Below are 23,560 nucleotides of genomic sequence, written 5' to 3'. Positions count from 1 at the left end.
CGTAGCACTTGTGCCCATCGAGAAAAAAAAAAAATTCAGAGTATCCCACTCAGAGATCAGAGGGCAGTGCAAACGTGACAAAAATGGGAGGGGGGAAAAAAAAAAAAGAAAAAGAAATTTTGATTTCACGATGGCGAATAAGTTGGTTAATGTTAGGAGACACTATACTAAGGTGTGTGTGTGTGTGTGTGTGTGTGTGTGTGTTTAATAGAAGCACGTAAATTGTTGCTATTAATTCCTGTCGCCATTCAAGTGCACTCTGGCATGCGGGTGGGCAAAACATTCTCTTTCTTCAACGTTGGAGTAACTCAGCGGGGTCGAGGTGCCGCCGCCTGGCGCGGGAACGTAAATGAAGTCTTCGCTAGTGGTTTCGCTCACGTCCTGGCTTGCGTGCGCCGACGACGAGCTGCTTCGCTTTTCCCTGATGACTTCGTGGTCGTCGTAGTTGATGTCGAAATCCTCGTTGCCATCGTCGGCGATTTCTTCGTGGTGGAGGGGGTCTTCGTGGACACCAGCGTCGTTGGCCATCATCTGGCGTGTTTCGGGCTTGAGACACGAGCCAAAGGGCTTCTGCTGCTCGCGTATGTTCCAGTGGAGATTGCGGCTCACAGAGTCAATGTACTCTGTCTTGGACGAGATCACGGTGGGAAAGGGGAACGGCGACGCTTGCACGGTGACATAGTAGCCCCGCGAAAGCTCAGTGCGCACCCGGCCGTCAAACGAGCTCCAGGCATGCGAGCGGCTACTCGAAGGAACCTTGATCTTGATGAACATTCCGTCGGGTAGCAAGATGGGTCGGAATGATAGGGTGTGCGGACAGATGGGCGTCACGCTGATTGCACTGACTCCCGGATGCACAAGTGATCCGCCGGCAGATAACGAGTATGCCGTTGAGCCCGTTGGTGTTGCAATGATTAGGCCATCTGCTTGAGCTATGGTGAGCAAATTGCCATCGCCGTAAAGCTCCAATTGCGTGACAAATGGCGAGGGCCCACGGTCAACCACCACTTCATTCAATACTTGTTGTTCACATATAAGTCTGCCATCGGCACTATGCACACGGCAAGTGAATCGCATCCGCAAGTTTGCCCTGACACCAGAATGTATACAATGGGTCAACCTCTCCTTGAAATCATCAAATTTGAAATTTGTCAAAAACCCCAAGCTTCCCAAGGCAAAACTGAGCACCGGTGGCACAATCCTCTGAAACAAGTTGCTCACGAATAAAACAGTGCCATCGCCGCCAAGAGTCACCACCAAATCAAACAACTCGGGTGATCTCAATGCCAATTCTTTATTCCAATATCTCAACCTCTCCTTTGCGACGGAGTATTCTTTAATTATCGCTTCTTTATTGAACCGTTTCAGCCCCACGAGTTTCTCATCCACGTAGATAATCATTTCCGGGTGCTTGCTAAACAACCACTCGACCACTTCTCGCGTCAAGTAAACCAAGGCATTGTCTCTTGCCTTGGTGACAATCATGATTGCTTTCACGTCCAATTGAATAGTAGCTCGCGACAAGTTCTTGGCGAGCATGCGCACCCCGTTAGCGGTCTCCGCCAACTCCGTGTGGGTGCGCACTGATCTCAATTCGTCCGTGGATAACCTCGATAAGACGTCCTTGGCTGTTCGTGCACTAGCAACGACGTCCTCGCAGTATAACTTGGAGTGGATCTTGGGCTCTCGTGCAAACAGATCTCGCGGAGAGCCACTTGAGCTGTGTTGCGTGGCTGCATCGTTCGAGGACGCCGTGCTGAGACTGAAATGGCTACGGTTGAATTTCTTGACTGACCCTCCGCGTTTGAAAGATGATGTGGAGGGGGAGTTTTGCGGTTGCGGCTGTGCTAGATTCGGCACGCTGTCCAGTCTGGATCGAAACCCATTCACCGATTGTTGTTGCTGCTGTTGTTGCAGTGCCGGCGGAGGAGTCTGCTGAGGCTGAAGTTCCGTAGCAAGCGATCCCAGTGACGACGTTGAACTTTCCATAGACGAGCTGCGGAGTTTCGCGTCTCGAATCTGCCGCAAGTCCATTGGATCCACTGATGACGACGAAGACGAAGATATCCTCGTAAGGGGCCTTATATCGGAAATGGTTCGAGCGTTGGTGCTCTGATTCTCAGAACTCTTGTTCATGCTTAGATTCCGAAGATCGGCTGCCAATTGGCTTTGAGTATAGTCTGACGTTGCGGTTAAAAATGAAACAAAATGATAAATAAGGAAAAGAAAAAGTCAGGTTCAACTTTTCAAAAGTTCAATGATTCCTGGTAGTTGCTTATTTGGTCGTTGTTGTTGTTGTTGTTGTTGTTGGGGCTTTCTTCTGCCTGAGTAGATTTTTTGAAAAGAAAAGAAAATTGCAAAATATTTTGTATCCGGGGTGGATGTGGTAATTTTGAATATTTGATGGTTGTTCTAGGGCGTTTCTAATCTAATTTACTAGCCACTATGTACCCAGCTGAAAGCAAAAAAAAAAAAAAAACTGTGAGGAATCACGGAAATATACAAAAAAACCAAAAACCCCAATTTCCATATATCGGGATTCTTCTTTTTAAACAACCAAGGCCCAAAAATGCGTGTGATTATCATTTCTTGATTTCTTATTCTATCAAAAAAAACTTGAATACCCAAAATAAATACAAGTCTAGATTAAGTAGTGTCCTTTTTTAACCTACATTCCCATCCAGAACTTTTCTTGTCTAATAATGGCAAACTAGCACCCAAGCACCAACCCAATTCGTTACTATCGATTGTCTTTGCCGTTCTCAACTCTCTACTCAAGGGGATGTCATAGCCAGTGTGCAACATGGCGGTGATGAAACTCAAATCCAAGCACCATTGCGGTTCTTCCACCAACTGGTCAATCGAGTCTTTAAAGAAGACATCGCCCCACAACGATTCGCCTTGGCAAACCAGTTTAGTCAAGTCGCGGAGCTCTTCCACCGTGAAGCTCGATGGCATGCCGATGGGACTAGTACGGTCGTAAAAGAAGGAAAACACATACATGTCTGAGTTTTTGTTGAATGTGTGCGTGAGCGAAGGTTGATGAACACCATTGAATGAACAAGGTTTGCTTTCACACGTCAAGTCCTTGTTGAGGATCAGTTCAGCAAGGAATCGGCATTGTGCCCCGGCGGCTTGTGGTGACCCTTTCATGTTGACAACGTAGAATTCGTCCTTGCCAACTTCGACCAAGATATCCTTGGCGACGGCATTTGGTGGAATGCAAGGATTAGTGATGGTGACTGCTGCTTTTGCTGACTTGGCTTCACTCTTGCTTGAGAATTTCTCCAACGCAGTTGCATCCAGACTCAGATCCAGACTTTTCTTGTAATTCTCCAAAACCAACTTGTTGATCTTGTTTCTCCCTTCCATGAGGCCAAATCCCAAGTGGCTAAACTGGTACAAGGTAAAGTCATGATCGCCAAAGGTGAATTTGTATTGGGTTTCGCCTTCAACGGGGAACTGATCTTTGTAGTCCGGCTCAAACACAATCTGAGTCGACCCACCACCCAAATCGAAAACAGCAGCAGTGGCTCTCTTTTCTTCGTTGCCAATATTGCCCAAGAGGTAGTTTGCAGTAACCCAAGCAAACACTCCTTCGTCTTTACCATCCAAGATTGAGACCCCGTCGCCAGGAACAACGGCAAAGGGGTAATCTTCAACCAAGTGGGTCTTGACTTGGTCCAAAATGGCCTTGGACTTGTCTTCTCCAAGCAATCTCAACCCAGCGGTGGCCTTGACTGCAATTGGAGTGCATGCTTGTTTATCCTTGGGGATTTTCTCCAAAGCCTTTTGCAATAACGGATCCAAGGATTTTGCAGCACCAACAGTGTCAGTGTCAAAAGAACTCAACCCGGGCTTGAGCATCATAAATTCTTCAGATAATAGTTTTGGAGGCTGGACGCATGTGTTGAACTCGTACACATGAACACGAGAGCCTGTGCTTCCAGCATCGATCATGACGACGTAATTGACCTCGTTACAGTCTTGAGCCGCTGCCTTTACAGGAGTGTTTTTTTCAGAGCTCAATGACGATGCTGGTGTTTGTGGTGAACTCAATTTTTCAGCAACATTCTTCTTTGGTTTCTCCTCTTCAATCTCGTAAGGTGGCTTTGTGCCCGAGTGTGGAGTTCCTTGTAACGTATTCTTTTCGTCTTCCTGCTCCAAGGACTTTGCCTCTGAAAGATCCACATTTTGGTTTGGCAGCGAGACGCGCCCAGGTGCCAGTTTCCCATTTGAATGCGACAATGATGGTGGCGCAGACGAGTCTCCACTCGATGCTGGTTTATTCACCCGCTGTGGCGACGGCGGGGTGATTGAGTTTTGCGCCGTAGCGAAAAACGCAACTATGCCAAGTACGGCTAGCACGGCCACCACTAGTCTAATACTTCGGGTGTTGAGCATTAGTGGGTGATGGGTAAAATAAAAGAAAAAACAATCCCTTGTTCTATGTAAAAGTGAAAGATGAAGAGGACGACCTGGCGTGTTGGTGTTGCTAGTGTTGCTAGTGTTGTAAAAGCCTTTCCGTCAACCTAATCTTACTCTATCTCTAACTTTCTCCTTCCAGGTAATTTTTTTTTTCGCTCGACGTGTTTGTTTCCTCCACGAGAAACGGCCAGGAGAAAACAAGAAATTTAAAGAGGGAGATGAAATTCTTGTAACCGATTTCCTTTCAAGAGGTTGTTGTTGTTGTTGTTGTTGTTGTTGTTGATGTTGCAGTCTCTTACGCGATTACGGATTTAGAGAGAGAGAGAGATATAATAGAAGAACTGTACCTCAATTCCTTTATTGAGTGTGGCCCGAACCAGTTCGAAATAGACGGAAAGTGGCCGTGTAATGGGCTCTCAACTAACAACTCTGTATTGTGTATATGCCGAGCTTCAGGGACTACGTCGCAAAAAATGCAAATTTCACGACACTGGCAAGAAACACGACACCTCTGTTATCAGAGTGCTGCTGCTGTTGCAAAAAACCCACCCACCCCGCGAGGCAATTGGGGCAACGGCTTTTGGCTGCTCACTCACTCGCTCTCTCACCAACACATATATCAACCCATACAACGCTGTTCTGGGAGAGCAAAAAGTGTTGGCAACGCTGGGGGACAAGCATGAAAGAGGGATTTCAATTAGCCATCGACCTTTTCCCACTAGCTCCAAGCTTGTAAAACTTGTAAAACTTGAGCTGCGCAGCATATAGCCGTTCTTATCTATGGTTGCTTGTTCACCGACTCGCTCGCTCGCGATAGCAGCGGGAAGCTGTAAACTCCAGCTGGAGTAGGCAAAAACAAACAAAAAGACAAAGAAAAAAGAACATCAACATCGAGCCATCATCTGAACAGAGAGAGAGAGAGATAGAAACAGAGATAGAGATCAAGCGATCTTGTGCCATGCCCGATCCCGAGGGTGTGCTATGTGCTTGCTTGCTTTTAATTTTTCCTTTCTTTCCTCCTTCCCTTCTCCTTTAAACCAAATTGAAGAAAAGGTCTTAGAAACCAGACGCGAGGTGGAGAGTTTTCGTTTCTTTATCTCTCGCAGGTAAGACACTTTTGGAAAAAAAACCCCACGTTGTCTCACCTTCGGAATGTGTGTGTGTTGGTGTGTGTTGTGTATGTTTCATTTTCAAAGTGGCCGTCGCATTGTAAGTTGGAATGACAGCAAGAGCACATGTGGGCCTGTTTGAAATGAATTGACGTGAAGGTAAGAGGGGGGGGGGGGGCACGAGGGGGTCTCTCTCTGGTACGTACGGTTAGAGAAAAAAATTAAAATAAAAAATAAAAATAAAAGACACATTTGTACCTTTGCAGCAATTACTAATTACTGCTCTTTAAAACCATGGGAGATCCCCTCGCTTGATTTCCCGTTGGTAATGACAGGTACCATCTGAGCTGGTTCTGGTCTGCCATTGCTAGTGCATCTGCTGACAGTCTCGCCTAGATGATGGCACTCAAGCATAAGGAAAAGGCGAAATACACAAGGTTCCCGTTTGCAACCTGTGATAACGAGCACTTGAAGGATACAACGGGGATAATCCGCCACGGGATCAACTTGACTATCCAGTTTGGGCTCCTAGACTTTGAAGATTTCGATGCCGTCAATGATGATGATGATGACAAGGATACCAACAATGATAATGATGGTGCGCCTCTGCTGCGACTACCAAAAAACAGGGTAGCAACAACAGCATCGAGTGAAGAAGACGATTGTAGCACAGATGAAGACGATAGTCTCATGGAATACGACTATGGATACGATCACGTTCCGCCGAGTCCCATTTTGGTGCCCACCGAGTTGCCGAAACTGTCCTTCAGGAAGGGAAGTTTCGGCAGGAGAGACAGTGGCGACGGCTCGATACGGGACATGTCTTTGAGTTTGTGCCGGGCAAAACTCGAACACATGATCAATGAATATTTTCCCTTGGAGGTGATTAATGACGACCGGATATATGTCCACATTAAACACTACATTATCAACTCCATAATCCAAAATGAAGGCAACATCGACCAGTTTTTGACTCGAATAGTCAATCACCGGTTCAAGAATGAGCTAAGCGATGTGGTCAAGTCTATATTCATTGAAAAGTACGAAGAGCTCAAGTTGGAAGAGTTGATTGACCGGTTTTATGCGTTTTTGAATTGCAAAACTACGCCAACACAGGCTTTGCTTGCAAAAGTGGTGAATCCGGGACTTTATGACAAGTACTACAAGATTTGGAGATTGGATGCCAAGGATTTTGCATACTACGACGAAGAATACTTTTTCGACTACTTCAACAACGGAGGCAAATCCGCCACCTCCATTGAACATTTAATCTTGCAAAATGGGTTCTTGATCAATTACAAACGGTTTGTTTTTTACTTCACGAGAGATATAGCTTCATACTGTGACGACTCCGAAGACGACGACGACGAAGATGAAGGTGAAGGAGAGGCGTCTGCTTCATTTGATTCCGATTTGGACAAGACCCTCGATTTCTCAGTTGAACACATTGAAGAAGTTTCAAATTCAATTCTGCTTGATCCCTTGACTCATACGCCGAAATCGCTACGATTCAACGATGAAATCGATATAATCAATATTAATCGATATTTACCTGTCGACCATGTATTATATAAGCATATTATAGAAGATATAGCAAGGAATAATTAGAGGCTATTGCATTGGAACTTGGAACTTGCCCCCCTCCCCCCCTTCTTTTTTTCAACTCGTGAATCTGCTGGAGCAGGGCCTGCTGTGCCATGCTTCAGCTCTTTACTAGCAGGACCTTTAGAGTGTGAAGCCATGGAAACTAACCAGAGAGTCGCTGAAACCCATTTTTGGTTTGACTTTTCATGTTCTTTGGAGGATCAAAATCGATCATCATCATAGCGCTCATGGGTTAAAAAGTTACCCGAATAAAATGATTTGCAGCAACTGAATCAAAAGATATTTTACCCACCCTACAATACTAGCGACTGCCTTTGCCTTTTATAGATGTCGACCATGACATGCTTTTATGTCTGTCCCGCATCTATTTCGTGCCGTCGATAAAGCGAATCCGATCGACGTGCAAATTTGGAATAAAAAAAAAAGAAATGAATTTTTCATCTGGTGCCCGTCCTCTTTGGTGAAATCTGTGATTTCTACAAAAGATGAAACACACATGAGATCGATCTCTCCCCTTACACCATGTCATTGCCACCCTCATCACCCTTACCATCACCATCACCACTGCAAGTAACACCACCGCCAGCACCACTGCAAGTACAATTCGGTACGTCCCATACCATCTAGCATGATTCGGTCCCTCCTTCCCCCACATATGTACTAACATCACCTCCCCTCTTCCCCTTTCGGCGATAAAGAGTCCTTGAAATTAGATGATAATGATGACGATGAGTTGGTAGATATCACCCAAGACATATTCACCTCGCTCCAACATATTAAAGACAACCGAGTAGTCAAGTCGCGTTTATTTGAATTACTCGAAGGCACACGAGCTTTGGAAGCGCTCAACGCAAAGCTAGACACGGGATTAATTGATTTGGACCGCGAAGAGATTGTATTTGATTGCACGGCACCGCAACTGCCGCAGACGGTAGCCCATATCCAAAGCTGTTTGCTAAGTCAATTGGTCAACTGGTTTGAAAGCGAGAGTTTGACTGTGAGTGTGCTTAGTTGTCGATATGTGCTGAATTTGTTGCTGAACTATTTGAGCTCTGGCGATTGCTCATTCGGAGACGGCAGAGTCGTGGGTCATTGTGCAACTAGCGCAAGAGAAAAAGGCCAGGGAGAAGAATTCAACCAGTTGGTTGTGGATAAAGTGCTCAAGACTTTTATCCGCGGATTGTGCGTCTTTATCCGGTTCATGCTCAACTTGGCGAGAACTTTCTTGTACGATGAAGAGGATATCATGACGCGATGCATGAATTTGAATTTCTTGGAAACTGTGCTGGTTCAGAGCATAGTTGACGAGATTGATCAAGTTACAAAATGGATGTCGTCGCAGCAACCAGAGTTTGAGGTGGTTGGTGGGTTATTGATTAGCCAATTGGAAATAGTGCGGGCTTTAAACCAGTTTGAACTTAAAATGGACGACGTCAAGATCCCATTTTTGGAGCTGGGTGTCGCCTCGCAAACGCAAGCATTTGAATTTTGTGACAAAGTTCAGCAACATATACTGGTGGTTCGCGATTACAGCCATGATAATCAAGCACTGATACCAGCGGGTGTGTTTTCAAGATTTATCCAGGCTGACATGTCGAACCTGAATATCCCCGTAGCGGCAGCCACGCCCAATATCCCACATGCGTGTGATCACCTCAGTGGCATATTCACCACGATTGGACAATTTGTCACGGGCGCAGCGCAAGTAAGCTCAATCAACCAATTGCACGATTACCTCCATTTTAAAATCGAATACCCCATCCACCAATTATCGGTCTTTGCCCGAGGATATTTCCAGCTTTTCTTTATTCGCGACGACAAGTCCATATTCGGGTCATCTACAAACATCTCGGAGCTCACGCGAGAGATTGTTGAGAATGTCATTGGCGGCAACACGATCTTGCTCCATGATCTCACTTTGCATACCCTTGCCCAATTAAAAGACTCGGTGAAAGTCGAAGTCACGGCTCAGCATGGCGCATTTATGCAGGATCTCGAGAGCGCCATATATAACAATTTGTGCATATTTGGAGCGAATCCGTGTAGGGCGCAGCAGTTGACGTCAAAGGGGCTCGTGTTGTGGGACACGTTGCAAGTTGGCTGGGAATCATTTGAAGTTCAAATGTTTCAAAACTACAAGATTGGCAATCTGTTGAGCAACGGTGAAGCTGCCATTGGTGTCACTTCCTATATATATTTCCAGAAATTGGAAATGATGTTTCAATTGTTGATGGGCGGGGTCAAGTTGGAGTTGTACAAGCCGTTTGAAATCTATTGGGTCTACTGGTATGCTGGGATCTTGTTGCGGTACTTGATCCATCATTTGCAGAATCGAGTGCACGAGGTCTTGGAGGCCAAGATTGTTGATATCCAAGTGCATGCACCCAAAAGAATCAAAAAGTTGAAGAGCGGAGCAAAGAAAGATACCATGAGGGAGCAGTATGCACGCGATGTCAAAGTGGCGGTCCCGCGATTGTTGCATTCTATGCAGCACCGGGCTAGACTTGTTGAATCGTACACCATGCTCGACACCCTTGCCTCTTGCTATGCCAAGTACTGCATCGTCTTGGCCAAGTTGAAACTCGTGGACTTTGTTAATGGTCCACCTAAACGGCTCACTTCGATGGAGCATTTGTATCATTTGAGAATGAAGCCGTGGTCTTCGATTGGCGTGCCGCAGTTGCCAACTTACTACAGCTATAAACAATCGCTTGCTGCTAGTGCGCCTGAACCGGATATGCGTTTCAATCTATTAAAGTGTCTCGAAATCTTGGCTAGCATCAAGAGTAGTCTAGCTGATTTCCAGCTGAAATTCATCGTCTGGAAGAGCACAGACTTGAACAGGCACATGTTGGAGCTTGAATGGTGGGAAGAGGTGGCTAGAGCAGGCGAAACCTTGGGTACCAATGCGAGCGACTTGGGCAAGATCTTGTCCTTGAACAAAGACAATCTCTCCAACATTGCAAGGGACTATAGGGTCAACATTGGGAAAGGTCACCACGCCTATTTTGTAAATATCACCGTTGAGAAGAAGAAGAAGAATCTGTAAAAACTGTAAGGTGTGTGTTGTTAGACTTGTGGATAGATATTGAAGTAAATTGACGTTTGGAGTTAGCCTTATTGAATCAAGATTTGACATGTCGCGACAAACTCACGTGAGGGAGTCGAGAAAATTTGCGACACACGCACACGCACACACAACCAATCAAACAAAATTTAATCCTAATACTGCGTTCTTTCTCTCAAATACCAATCTAGCCACGGACATCGTCAATCATCTTCACACAACACACACATCACACATACACACCACAGATACATCATGTCGACATCAATAGGAAGATTTGTGAAGAACGCCTACAAATCAGGCCTCAAGAGAGCAGCATGGCAATTACAATTCCACAACGACTTGAAATCGGGTTGGCTAGTAGGTGAAGACGACTACGGCAACAAATATTACGAGACAGATGCACCAGAGGAGATCCATTTGAGAACACGCTGGGTCGAATATAACAGCTGGCACCCCGATATGTCGCAAGTCGAGCCTGGCTGGCATTATTGGTTGGCGTATGGAACTAACACTGCGCCCAATGCGTTGCCTGAGTCACAGAGAGCACATAGAGCTTATCCTTTGCCTGCTAAGCATAAGCCCAACTATACTAATACTCCTGGTGCTTATGTGTGTTATAACACTGCTAAGCCCAAGTGTCTGAGCTGGAGTCCTGAGGTTGCGCAGAGAGTATAGGATTATAGAGATTGCGAATGTGTAAGAGAAAGATAATGGACGTTGAACTGTTCTCTTTGAGGATTAATTTGACTCTCTGTTTTTAAAATTGAGCGTTGATTGAGGTGATTGAGTGACTTGTAGGCTGCTTATCTTGGATGTAGAGGTGGGTGGGGGATGTCATGAAGTGGATCCCTCACACGCTAGTAAGCCAAATCGGGCAACGCTCGCGGCGTCGCGATGGTTCACAAAACACTCTTCAATTTTTTTTTCTTTTTTTTTTTTTTTTTTTTTTTTTTTTCAAAATCCCCATACTTCTCCAGCCTCTAAAGTCAAACAAGTTTGCAGACTTTTTCAGAGTTTGAAAGAAAACAGTTGGGGTAGGAATGAACGGGTTGGGAGAGCTTCCAAACTTGGCCTCGGACGCCGTGCTTAAACAGTCGGTGCCTGTGCCCAAGGACTTTGTCGAAGTAGAAGGGATAGACTATTCGCAAGATGCAGCCTACAACATGACCGCTACAGACTTGATCTCGTCCATGTCGCACATGGGGTTCCAAGCGAGCAACTTATCTCAAGCATGCCACATTATCGATGAAATGAGACAGTGGCGAGGCAAACGCAAGTCGGAGTTGGCGGAACATGAACAAACAGGCGAATTTGACGAGCAAGACGAGAGACAAAAGACCACGATTTTCATGGGCTACACTTCGAATTTGATTTCGAGTGGATTGAGAGATACGCTAAGGTATCTTGTGCAGCACAAGATGGTCAGCGCTATTGTTGCCACTGCTGGCGGTGTCGAAGAAGACATCATCAAGTGTTTGGCGCCTACGTACATGGGCGACTTCACATTGCCAGGAAAGGGGTTGCGAGATCAAGGTATGAACCGAATTGGCAATCTTCTCGTGCCCAACGACAACTACTGCAAGTTTGAAGAGTGGATCATCCCCATCTTCAACACCTTGTTGGAGGAGCAGCAAGAGGCGCTCGCGAAGGAAGGAGCCAGCGCCTTGGACGCCAACTCGCCGGCGGTGTTGACGCCTTCGAAACTCATCGACCGGTTAGGCAAAGAGATCAACGACGAAAGCTCGGTGCTCTACTGGGCGCACAAGAACCAAATCCCGATATTCTGTCCCGCGTTGACGGACGGCTCCATTGGCGACATGTTGTTTTTCCACACGTTCAAGTCGTCGCCGCAGCAGCTCCGCTTAGACATCGTGGCCGATATCCGCAAAATCAACTCGATGGCCATGGCTGCCTCGAGAGCAGGCATGATCATCTTGGGCGGCGGCTTGATCAAGCACCACATTTGCAACGCGTGCTTGATGCGAAACGGCGCTGATTACGCGGTATACATCAACACGGGGCAAGAGTTTGACGGCTCGGATGCCGGTGCGAGACCCGATGAAGCGATAAGCTGGGGCAAGATCCGCGCTGACGCTAGCTCTGTCAAGGTATACGCTGATGTCAGTTTGGTGTTCCCGCTTATTGTAGCGGCAACTTTTGCAGCCACCAGGCCAGCGACAAAATAGGGTAGAAAAACAAAAAAGAGAAAATGTAAATAAAATTATTTAGTCACTAGATTTCGATCCCAACCGTGGAGACCTGGATTTGCCGTTCAGATTTCGCCTGTAAACTAAGCGTAGAATGAGTAAATTTAGAAAAGAAGCTTTATATTGCAGTAATTTGTCCAAACTCGAATCCCTGGCCTCTTGCTGCTGCTGCTGCGAAAATAACTGGCTGCGCAGGATTGACTCATCGTCTCGCAGGGCATTTTTCTCGTACTCTCACCAGCGGGAGTGGATGTTGCGGTTTTGACATCCCGCTAAGGTTCTGCCCTTTTTTTTCGCTGCTGCTGCTGCTGCTGCTCTCGCTGTCAAAAGAGTAGGAAAAAAGGAAAAAAGTTTAAAGTGGAGACAAGTTGCAACCTCGACTTTGAAATAGGAAGGCAGTGGAACAAGGGCAAGAAGTGCAAGAAGAAGAAGAAGAGGAAGAAGAAGAAGAAGAAGAAGAAGAAGAAGAAGAAGAAGAAGAAGAAGAAGAAGAAGAAGAAAAAAGCTCTAGTGTGCCCCCATACTGCATCCACGTTAGACCAGACTGAAACTAGAGCCAACACACTCACACACCCACGCAGTCAGGCACACACACTCATTAGATCAACTCACTAGAACAAACTAGCTAACCAAATGATCTCACCCCCGGCACCGATATACCTAGATGCGCAGGCGATAAGTGGGATAACGGGGTCCATATCCATCGCGTGCTGGATTATAGTGTTTGCGCCCCAGATTTACGAAAACTTCACCCGCAAGTCATCGGAGGGGCTCTCGCTAACCTTCATTGTGCTCTGGCTCGCAGGCGATGTGTTCAATGTCCTCGGCGCAGTGCTACAGGGCCTACTTCCAACCATGATCATTTTGGCCGTCTACTACACGTTGGCAGACATTGTGTTGCTTTGGCAGTGCTTGGTGTATAGAGACGGGCCCAACAAGAGCGAGAGCAAAGTGGGTGGCCCCGATTTGGTGCATTTGAACCCCACGAGTCCCATGAATGAAGATGTCTTGAGCTCGATATACTCGGGCGAGTCCAACAGTGTGAGCCGCCACCGCAACCGCCAGCAGGACTTGGAACAGGCAACATCGCCATTGTCGGGGAAAAAGGCAGGAAACAACAACAAGCTCTCCGCGATGCAGACCTTCCTTCTCAATTTCTTGATGGTTGCGCTTGTGTTTCTTGCTGGGTTCATTGGCTGGTTCGTCCCCTACTTGAAAGACGCAAAGAAGAACCCGGGCCACGGCCACGGCCACGTGCCTCACAACCCGGAGGACTTGAAATTCGACCCACTTGCGCAGACGTTTGGCTGGCTCTGCGCTATACTTTACTTGGGGTCGCGCATTCCTCAGATTGTCTTGAACTATGAGAGGAAATCAGTCTCGGGGTTGAATGTGGCTTTTTTCCTCTTTGCGTGCCTAGGCAACTCAACCTACGTGATATCCATCTTGTCAATCGACACCAGTGCTCACTACTTGTGGGTCAACTCGTCCTGGCTTGCCGGCTCCTTGGGAACACTAGTTTTGGATTTCCTTATATTCATCCAGTTTTTCATTTACAATGACGAAGACGATGAAGAGAGCGACGACGGCGACAGTGAAACTGACACTCTTTCCACTGCATCCACTACAAATGCCAGTGGGCCATTGCTCAATGGCCATGCCAATCATCAGCAACAACAACCATCATCTTCAACATCATACGGTAGTACTAGAACTTAGAAAAGCAAAGTTTTTTGTGTGTGTGTGTTTTCTTTTTTTGAATTTACGCATGACATTTGAATACTGTTTGTCTCTCAGGGTCTAACCAACGAAGCCATGTCAGGGCTCGTGCCAGCCCTATCTTCATCTAATTGTCTTTTTTTTTTTTTTTTTTTTTTGGACGAAATGTGGAGGACTAAATGCCCCCAGACTTTGCAAGAATTGCGCGGCCTAAGCCATATGCCCTCTCCGCTGTAGTCAAATTCACATTGCACCCTCAAAAGCTATCTCTTGCTTGTCCAGGATGCTGATCGGCAAAAACCTCGTGGGGAGGGGCATAAGTGATGATACCGTTCACCTGGAGATAGAGACAACCCCTCTCTGACCCACGGTTGAGTTGCGACTGGTCATTGCTCTCTTTCTTACATTCCTTTCTTTCTTACATTCCTTTCTTTCCTTAGCTTTCTTTTTCCTTTTTTTTATGTTCTGTTGGTGCCCTTTTGCCCTCTTCGCCAGCAGAGCTTAGGCATCGTTGCTTGAATTCTGGCAGTTCTGGTTCCCTTGCGTGTCTCTCTCCTTCGCTATGTGTCTGTGTGTGCGGAGTTAAGGAAAATAAATTTCTCGCACGTTTGGTGCCTTGAAAGAAACGACAAACTCTCTTTAACGCCATAAATTCCACACTGAACTAAAAAAGATGTGCATCCAACAAAGAGACGAGTTTCAATTTATCCGTTTCTTATACTTTCTTTCTTCAAGAGGGCAGCATATATTGGTTGAAATTGGATAAATCCGCGTGAGTGAGGTTGGAAAAAGAGAGACAGAGAGAGTGTGTGTGTTCGTTTCACTTTCATACAACATGTTTGCACATAACCTGCCAAACAAACGACGTTTGTCTGAGAAAGCTGCCATGTTTGAAGAAGGAGCAGAGCCCTTGCATCGGGTAATCAAGAAAAGAAATCGGCCCTGTTTACTGTGCGGTCCTTGCCGATTGAAAAAGATTAGATGCGAGCGTGGCCATCCGTGCAACAACTGTCTAAAGAAGGGCATTGCCGACCAGTGCATATATGATGAACGGTTGAACCAGAAGAAACTGCGGAGCCTGCGGAGTCTGCAAAGTCTGAAAGGTCTGCGAAGACTACATCAGCAGCTGGAAAAAGAGCAGCCCGTTTCAACACATGATGCGAAGCAAGACGGCATGATGCAACCAGGGCCAAGAGCGAAAAAGCCAGAGACTGCAGCCGAGCCACTGCACAAGCGCTCACCTGACGTATGTGTCCTCATCAACCGATCTGAGCTCGAAGCCTTGCAAGCAAAAGTCAAAACTTACGAGCTGCTAAAACAGCAAAAGAGCGGCAGCACGCAAGACGCTTTGCACAACCATAGTATCCGAAATTTCCATCCCAAGAAGAACGTGGTGTATAACCAGTCGGCCAACACGTATCGAAACGTCATCTTTTCAACTCACGAAGAAGCAAGGCCCGGCTATATACCGCTCGATGACGTCACCACCGATAAATTTGAAAAGTTTGTCGACCAGCCAACCATGTCAGTGACCAGCGAAGTCTCGATTTTCGACTTGTTCCGAAGTGATCGGTCCATGATTGGCATGAATCCATACAGCAGTCCCGATGATGTCATTGACTTGTACTCGCAGATTTCGTCGCGATATGATTTGAAGAAACCCCGAGGCATTTACCCTTTGTCGTGGTCGTATGCCATAAGAGGATCTCCCACGATGCTTGCATTAAAGAGCTTTGCCCTGAAGCAAAAGGCCAAGGAGGAAACCAAGAGAGTCGCTGCTGGCATTACCTATGACCCATTGAAAAAATTGATGTTGCCCAAGGATGCCAAAATCAAGAGCGCGTTGCATTTGGACGGGAGCATTATCTCGGTGTTTGAAGCCAAGACCGAGGAAACACTGGACGATCATTTGAATGTGGGTGGTGCTACAGCCAATAACAACAAAAACAACAACGGCAACAACAATCAACCGACCTTGGAAGGAAGAGTGACAGGAAATGGGAATGGGACTACTACTACGACAGGCAACGGAAAAGTCAATATGACTACGTTGGCTTTAGGATTGAGTGTGCTCGGTGGCACAAAGGACAGAGAGGACTCATTGATTGAGCAGATCAAGACCGCGATGCCTCCCAAGCGGGTAGTTTGGTCCTTACTTGCACGGTTTGTCAGATTATTGTACCCCTTGATGCCGTTTTTGATCGAGGACCGTTTCCGCGCTTCGATTGAAAGCATCATCGGCAAAGAGTCTTATGAAGACGAAAAACCAGAAGTGTTGATTCAAAGTCGCTTGGATTTCGCCAACATTGCAATATTGTTTGTCATTCTTCGTCTCTCTTACTTGTCTCTTTTCCACAACAGGGGGTTCCACAATGAAAAGATCTTGACCAAAGAAGTGCTTTCACCAGAAGAGGCTGAAAAAAAGTATTTGCTCCTCAACCCAATCAATCTCGCCACGGCAGAGATTGCCGTAGCGTGCTACTACCATTTGGAACGGCTTGGCAAAATCAGTGTGCCTCTTTTGCAATGTGCCATCTACCTTAGAATATACAGGGTATACGCGCCCGAAGAGGGCGATGGGTTGGATGGAGGCGAGAGCCACATGCACACCAGCGTCTTGTCCTCGATGGGCTACTACCTTGGCTTAAACAGGGAACCTGATTATGTCGCCGCGGGACAGGATGAAAAATTGAAAAATCTATACCGCAAGATGTGGTACTTTATGGTTCTGTCTGAACACAGCTATGCCTCCATCTATGGGTCGCCAATACTGATACGAAAGGAGTCGTATGACACCAAACGGCCCTATTTTTCAGAAAAAAACTCGAATTTGATCAACCAGGAGATCGATAAGACTTCCTACTATGTCTTTGCTTTTATTGCTGCCATGATTCGGGGACCCGTCAACAAAATAACTGAGCTATACGCCAACGTAAAGGGGGGAGTGAAGGTTGTTGAGCTCACGAACCATCTCAATCATTTGGAGCAAGGGTTAAAGTCGCTATTGGGCAAATTTAGCGACTACATCTACGCCTTGGAAGAGCACGACTCTGGCTACCACACGAGCAAAGTGATGAAAGTGCAGATTCTTTTGAAGATGAATGCAGTGCTCATGTTGAACTACTGCTACTTGATGCGCCACTACGAGCATAAGAACCGCGAATTGTGCATGTTTTACTTGAAGAAACTTTTGACGGTTGCTCTTTACGAAAGTTTGCCGTACGTGTTTGCCTTGATCACCAAGAGCCAGGAAGCCTTTGGCGAAGGAGCCGACTTGTATCTCAACCCAAGCATCATTCAGCTCAATGTCAAGATCAGCGACATTTGCCTTATTTCAATCGTGAGAAGCAACATTGCCCTTTACAACCTCCTGAAGCAGGCTCGAGACCAACTGAAGCGGCCACACGAGGATTTCGAATACGAGCAAACGGTTGGAATCATACGCAAGTTTATTCTGTTGATGGAAAAGTGTTTTCGAGTTTGTCTTGCTGCGGTGTCGATCCTTAGCAGTAGGTACTATTTCGCCTGGGAAGTGGTTAGGACTCAAAATTACTATTTGAAAATAGCCACCAATGCCAATTTCTATAAAGAAAAATGGCAAGAGGCAGAGGGGTTCCCCATTCCCCAGCATAGTCAACTAAAGGAATTGGTCGACATTACCACGGCTAGCTTGGACAAGTTGATGCAACTCGTTGAAACCTATTGTGAAGAAGTTGATCTTCCGGGGATTTTCAAGATGGGCAGAGAAGGGGACGCCACCAAGAACGGTAACAACGCTCCAGTGAACCTGACCCCTTGCAAAAAGCCCACGGTAGAAACCCCCACTAGACGTGAGGTCCTGATGGAAAAGATGCCTTTATCCGAGTCGGCATCTTCATCGAGCGGCCAAAGAAAGATATCGGATAGCATTACACCTACTTCTTCCTCCGACTTTAACGGGCTCTATTTCACCGGGTTTGAAGAAATGCGATTTGATAATAGTGCTGAAATCGATTCGATATGGCTTCAAATGTTGTCGACCAAGAATGTCTACCATTATGCTGGTGTCGCTCAAGAACAGCCACTGCTGCAGCTCGATGGTTACAATTGGAACTATATGCACCCAAATGTGGCACATGCAAATGCAAGTGCACAAAATAGTACAGATAATGATCCAGTGCAAGTGCCCCCGGTTGCAAATTTCGGTCCAACGGGGTTCAATTCCGGGGTACAGCAAGCACAGATGCCGCCAACGGATCCAAATTTGGGCCCTCCCAATACTGGATACCAATCGTACCCGAACCCAAGTCAGTTTACGCAAACATTCCCTGTGCCGAGCATATTCAACTCTTCTGAGCTTTTTGAAGATTTGCCCTTGGAGAAGTTGTTTAGTATGTAGTAATATGTTTATTTAAAAGAAGACCCTTTTTTTTATTGTCACCACTCTGAGATTACAAAGGTCTTGACAAGAATCAAAACGGTTCCGTAAATTTCGCCTATTATAACAGAATAGAGTGATAGCCTCAACAGGTGAGACATTTCAAACGTTCTATCCGCAACTCGATGGGATCTGCACGGCTAGTCCACCAACCTCGGGGGTCGTGCGAAATTACCCAAAAAAAGTCGGCCGAACTTCTACCTTTTTTTTTTGCTTCGCAGTCCAGGAGGAGGTTTCCTAGCTCCAACTAAGTGGCTTTACAAATCGATACAAAAAATTGCATTCTCTTTATTTCCCGGAGATCCAAATCGATCTATTTAGTTGACTGAATCATAGATCCATTAAAGAGCTCGATTAATTTCATCATATTCTTGATACCGCACAGGTTGATTTTAGCCCAAGGTTCGAGAAACCCACGAGGGTGAAGAGAAGATTATTTTGCCCCATCAATCAAATCAGAGAGCTGACGTTACTTTCGCCATCCAGTGAACGTAGACCGCTGGGTAAATCAGAGGTCAAGAGAAGCTGATACAAAGTACACGGACACTTTACGATATCGACTACTAAACCACAGTCAACTTTATACGTACTTTGTTGTGAAAGAGGCCTTTCTCACGAGACCAGATAATCAAAAAGAATCCTACATATTTTCGACTCAAAACACCAGAGCCCGACAACAAAACAAAAAAAAAAAAATGGGAGAATCAGCTTTGTTTTTGGAGCCACATATGATACCAGATCCCACTCCCCGTCCTGCTCCACATCCCGCAGCTTCTGCGGCAGCAGCAGCAGCAGCAGCAGCAGCAACTCAACCTCGTCCATCTGCCCCGCGTGCACCACAAGAACAGCCAGTTAAGCGAAGAGTTCGAGCATCGAACGTGTGCGTGAATTGCAAAAAGCGGAAAATCAAGTGTTCCAGAGAACTTCCATGTTCAAATTGCGTTAAAGCCAGAGGCAAAATTAAGTGCAGATACGAAGACAAGAGCCCCGATAGCCTGCATCATACGGCGAATCATCAAGCTGTTGACGAGTCGTCGACCTCGTCCGGAACGGCAGCACGGCCCTACGAAAAGAGTGCTTCGCAACCGCTTCAGTTTTTGAATTTCAATTCTGGGAATATGACGGCTAAATTTGAATCGAATGGGAAACGAGAACATCCCGATGCCAGTACTAGTGGTGGTGCTAGTACTAATGCTAGTACTAGTGCTAGTGGTGCTGGAGGTGGTGCTGGTAGTGATGGGGCACCAGCTGAGGCAAAGAGGAGAAAAGCCGATGATAATGTCACCATTTCATTAAGTGAGCTTCGGATGTTGAAAGAACGCTTGGCAAACATCGAGTCGAGTTTAAACCAGAGCGAACCGCTGATGCAGAGTAGCGGTAGTGTTGGTAGTGGCAGCACGCAATTGAACAATGCTGCGCAGAGCAAGAAGGACAGCTTGCCCTACTCTGTTGCCTCGCCAATATTGCCCACGCCTCCAGGTCCAAATCACCCATGGCTGCAACAAAGCAGCACAATCCAAGGTTATAATCCGCAATTAACAATGAGTTCACAGCCACAATTTTCCACGACTCATAAATTGTCCAACACAAGGGCCCGCTCGCCTAATATTCAGTTGCCTCCAATTCAATTCAAGGCCGATCATCCACCTCATAGTAAATCCGGTAGCTATTCTGGATCAAGTGAGAGTGCCAATTCCAGTGCCAATACCAACTCCAATACCAATTCAAACACCAGTTCAAACTCCGTGACAAACTCAGTAGCAAATTCAGTAGCAAACTCAGTGGCAAACTCAAACTCAAACTCAAACACGCCTTATAACTCGTCTTCGGGAGATCTCAGAGTTTCCGCTGATCTCAGCAATCCTTATTTGAACGAAACGGAAACAATTAATTTCTATGAAAACTATTCCTCGGTGTTTTGCAAGGATTTCAGAAGAGTCAATTACGGGCCCTTTGCGTGGTCTTCCTTGATGCGGCGTGATGAAGTATTGAACACGTTGTGGAACCACATTGTTAAGCGGAAGGAGTCCTCCAACTTTGTCTTTTGTCCCGTGAGCAATGAAATCACCCAGGAGAAGACCCTGTTGGTTGCTAGTGAGCCCGAGGAGTCTGAAGAAAATTTCAAAAAAAAGATTTTGGAAAAAGGTGGCTACGCTGATGTTGTGCCGTATAATGTGCTAAAGGAGAAATTAAAGAAAAACTTGAACAAGGAAACACTTCCCTTGGGGTTGACTATATACGAGGGCCAATACAGCTGTGAGTTTCAACTTCTTAGCAGAATCAAACAGATTTTGCCCAAGAAGAAAGTTGTTTGGAAGTTAATTGATCGTTTTTTTACATTTTGCTATCCATTTATGCCATTCTTGGACGAGACAGAGTTCTTGGAAGGGGTTGAAAAGATTGTTGGTCCAAAATCATACGAAGATGTCAAGATTGAAGATGTCAGGATTGAAAAAAGGCTCGACTTGGCCATATTCGGCACCTTGTTAGTGGTGTTGAGAGTCTCTTACTTGACTTTATTTTCCAACAAAATCCTGATTAACGAGCAAAGGTTGATTTCAGATGACCCTTCAGAGAAGGCGCGGGACACAAAGTACTTGATGCAAAACCCCATCAGCATCAACATCATCGACGTTGCTTCGATGTGTTTGTACCAATTTGACATTTTGAGGCGAACCTCATTGTCTGTTTTGCAATTGGCGCTTTTCATCAAAATCTATTACATGTATGCTCCCGAAGATGGCGATGATGGCGAAGGTGCAGATTCCAACGTGTTGACTGCTATGATGATCCAAATGGCCTACTCGTTGGGCTTGAATCGTGAGCCTAGTAAATTTTCAGAATTGACCGATAAGAGGACCAATCATTTGAGCAGAAAAATCTGGCACTTGCTCGTGATGTCTGATATGCATAGTGCATACACTTATGGTAGTCCCATGCTCATTGATCCAAACAGTTTTGACACCGAAGTGCCCTTTCACGAAGAAGGCAACGAGAACTTGAAAGACAAGGAGTTGGACAAGTACGTGACAGAGATTTTCTTTCCCGCCAACACCAAGCTCAATGAACTCTTGAAGGAGATCTTGACAAAAGCAATGAGCGTTTCAGGAAGATTTAAAGTTTGTGAAATGTGCAATTTGCTTTCTGAGTTGGAAGCGAGAATGGAGCAGCGGTTTGTTAGTTTGAAAAATTGCATTCGAGTCAAGGATCCCTCAAGCCATGTTTTCTCGAGAAATTTCCCTACAAAGTACTTTCTTTCGTTAAAGACCTTCCTCGTGTCCATCTACTTCCACATTTTCCTTCATTACGAACACAAAGATGTCCAGTTGTCATTTTACTACTTGAAGAAACTCTTGAAAATTGCTGCCACCGAAATTATGCCCCATTATTTCGAGTTGATGGGCAATAGCGAAGCCATTTGTGACATGTTTATCAATCCAAAGCTTCAGCAAATCATCCACAAGTTCAACCAATTGTTTGTTGCCATGATAGTCAGAGTCAACTTGTCCATCTATGTCTTGAAATCGCAGACTGAGCACGAAACGCGGTGCTTTTCTGATACCCCTTATTACAATTACTACAAGGAATTGTGTAAGATTTCTTCGTGCTTGACGAGATGTGCTGAAGTGTCAGTGGCGGCCGTTTCAAAATTGAGTACTCGATACTTTTACGCGTGGAAATTGACAAAGAGCCACACGTATTTGCTTAAAGTCGTCACCACCATGGATTTCTACAAGGAGCGTGCCCACGTCTCCAACCCCAAGTTGAGACTCCCCAAGTACTCAACTGAGCAGATTGCCGAATTGGTTGACATGTGCGAAAGTGCATTGAGCCAATTGGGTAAAGTTGGTCTTCACGGCAAGGAATTCTGCAGCGACGTTTCCTACGAGCAATACAAGAACAACAACAACAACAGCGCGTCTACGGTGATATCAACAACGACAAACCTGAGCAACGTCAATACCGAGTCAGTCGACTTGTCGACGCCGACATCTAGCATCTCGTCAGACGTCAAGGCGTACACGAATGAGTTTGGTTTGGATCTTTTGAATAGCGAAGAAGTGGATAAAATTTGGTTGCAAATGTTGACGATGAAAAACGATGTGCTGCAACAGCAACACCAGCAGCAATTCAACCCACAGTCTCCATTTCCCGCAATGGCTCCACCGGCATATTTCGGCGGCGATCAACGACTCCATCAACCACACCAACAAGCACAGGGACAAGCACAAGCACAAGTACGGGGACAAGCACAAGCACAAGCTCAGGGACAGGGACAGGCACAAGGACAAGCACCACAAGGGGAACAGCAAGGTAAAGGGTTCGGTTTCAACCCTTCGAGTCCCATGATTGGACCCCTTGGCTGGCAGACTGGATTGACTCCACGTCCTATGTACGATGCTCCGTTCACTCCTGGGTTGAATAGCAATCCAAACCCCGGTTTTGCGTTTGATGACAACGGGCTGATGGATTTGTTTGCCACGTTGCCTTTTGATCAAATTTTCAATCTTTAAAAAAGAAGAGGAAAAAGCTTTTGTTTTTGCGGTTATACTTGACGTGAATTGGATCAGTTGGTCTAGATACCACTAATCTTTTTCTTTTTTTTTTATTTTTTTGCTTCGCTTGATGTGTATTTGTTTTAAATGTTGATAATGTGTGTATATAATGTAATTTCGTGTTCAAGCCGTGAGTAATTTTCTTACATCATCCATTTCGCAGCAATTGCCGCGTTTTACAAAAACAAAAAAATTTGGAGTCTCGAAATGGAATTGAGTACGAGCGCGAGAGTTTAACTATGGGGGGTTTTTTTTCTCTCCCAACGGTGATGTCGACGATTGCGCAATTCGCCAACCGCCTCGTAATTCCTTTTTTTTTTGTTTTTTTGCAGTTGCGCAAACCCGCGGATCCCGGTGGTGGTGGAGCCTGTTCAGGCAGAAGCGAAAAGCAAAAAAAAAACAAAAAACAACTTAATCTACCAGTTTTGAAATTTGATTACCGTGTACTT

At 45.8% G+C, this 23,560-nt stretch overlaps 9 protein-coding genes across 9 annotated transcripts; 7 read left to right on the top strand and 2 right to left on the bottom strand. All coding sequences in view use genetic code 12, as the record gives it.

Annotated features, from left to right (window-relative positions):
- Positions 1–231: 231 nt before the first annotated feature.
- LODBEIA_P34390 (uncharacterized protein) lies at positions 232–2,136 on the bottom strand (the record flags this gene model as incomplete). Its single annotated transcript, XM_066973549.1, has 1 exon — positions 232–2,136. The coding sequence occupies one exon, from the start codon at positions 2,134–2,136 to the stop codon at positions 232–234; it is 1,905 nt and encodes a 634-aa protein (XP_066830377.1).
- Positions 2,137–2,646: 510 nt separating this feature from the next.
- Positions 2,647–4,404, bottom strand: LODBEIA_P34380 (uncharacterized protein; the record flags this gene model as incomplete). The annotated part of the gene is made up of 1 exon (XM_066973548.1): positions 2,647–4,404. The coding sequence occupies one exon, from the start codon at positions 4,402–4,404 to the stop codon at positions 2,647–2,649; it is 1,758 nt and encodes a 585-aa protein (XP_066830376.1).
- Positions 4,405–5,933: 1,529 nt separating this feature from the next.
- LODBEIA_P34370 (uncharacterized protein) lies at positions 5,934–7,145 on the top strand (the record flags this gene model as incomplete). The annotated part of the gene is made up of 1 exon (XM_066973547.1): positions 5,934–7,145. The coding sequence occupies one exon, from the start codon at positions 5,934–5,936 to the stop codon at positions 7,143–7,145; it is 1,212 nt and encodes a 403-aa protein (XP_066830375.1).
- Positions 7,146–7,664: 519 nt separating this feature from the next.
- LODBEIA_P34360 (uncharacterized protein) lies at positions 7,665–10,191 on the top strand (the record flags this gene model as incomplete). The annotated part of the gene is made up of 2 exons (XM_066973546.1): positions 7,665–7,749; positions 7,841–10,191. The coding sequence occupies 2 exons, from the start codon at positions 7,665–7,667 to the stop codon at positions 10,189–10,191; spliced, it is 2,436 nt and encodes an 811-aa protein (XP_066830374.1).
- A 273-nt stretch (positions 10,192–10,464) lies between these two features.
- Positions 10,465–10,887, top strand: LODBEIA_P34350 (uncharacterized protein; the record flags this gene model as incomplete). The annotated part of the gene is made up of 1 exon (XM_066973545.1): positions 10,465–10,887. The coding sequence occupies one exon, from the start codon at positions 10,465–10,467 to the stop codon at positions 10,885–10,887; it is 423 nt and encodes a 140-aa protein (XP_066830373.1).
- A 365-nt stretch (positions 10,888–11,252) lies between these two features.
- Positions 11,253–12,398, top strand: LODBEIA_P34340 (uncharacterized protein; the record flags this gene model as incomplete). Its single annotated transcript, XM_066973544.1, has 1 exon — positions 11,253–12,398. One exon carries the CDS (start codon positions 11,253–11,255, stop codon positions 12,396–12,398), a length of 1,146 nt encoding a protein of 381 aa, XP_066830372.1.
- Positions 12,399–13,052: 654 nt separating this feature from the next.
- On the top strand, positions 13,053–14,138 carry LODBEIA_P34330 (uncharacterized protein; the record flags this gene model as incomplete). Its single annotated transcript, XM_066973543.1, has 1 exon — positions 13,053–14,138. One exon carries the CDS (start codon positions 13,053–13,055, stop codon positions 14,136–14,138), a length of 1,086 nt encoding a protein of 361 aa, XP_066830371.1.
- An 835-nt stretch (positions 14,139–14,973) lies between these two features.
- LODBEIA_P34320 (uncharacterized protein) lies at positions 14,974–18,516 on the top strand (the record flags this gene model as incomplete). The annotated part of the gene is made up of 1 exon (XM_066973542.1): positions 14,974–18,516. The coding sequence occupies one exon, from the start codon at positions 14,974–14,976 to the stop codon at positions 18,514–18,516; it is 3,543 nt and encodes a 1,180-aa protein (XP_066830370.1).
- Positions 18,517–19,283: 767 nt separating this feature from the next.
- LODBEIA_P34310 (uncharacterized protein) lies at positions 19,284–23,069 on the top strand (the record flags this gene model as incomplete). Its single annotated transcript, XM_066973541.1, has 1 exon — positions 19,284–23,069. The coding sequence occupies one exon, from the start codon at positions 19,284–19,286 to the stop codon at positions 23,067–23,069; it is 3,786 nt and encodes a 1,261-aa protein (XP_066830369.1).
- Positions 23,070–23,560: the final 491 nt, after the last annotated feature.

Source organism: Lodderomyces beijingensis (assembly GCF_963989305.1).
Source record: "Lodderomyces beijingensis strain CBS 14171 genome assembly, chromosome: 4".
Classification (NCBI taxonomy): domain Eukaryota; kingdom Fungi; phylum Ascomycota; class Pichiomycetes; order Serinales; family Debaryomycetaceae; genus Lodderomyces; species Lodderomyces beijingensis.
This window is presented reverse-complemented; position numbering and strand designations above follow the sequence as displayed.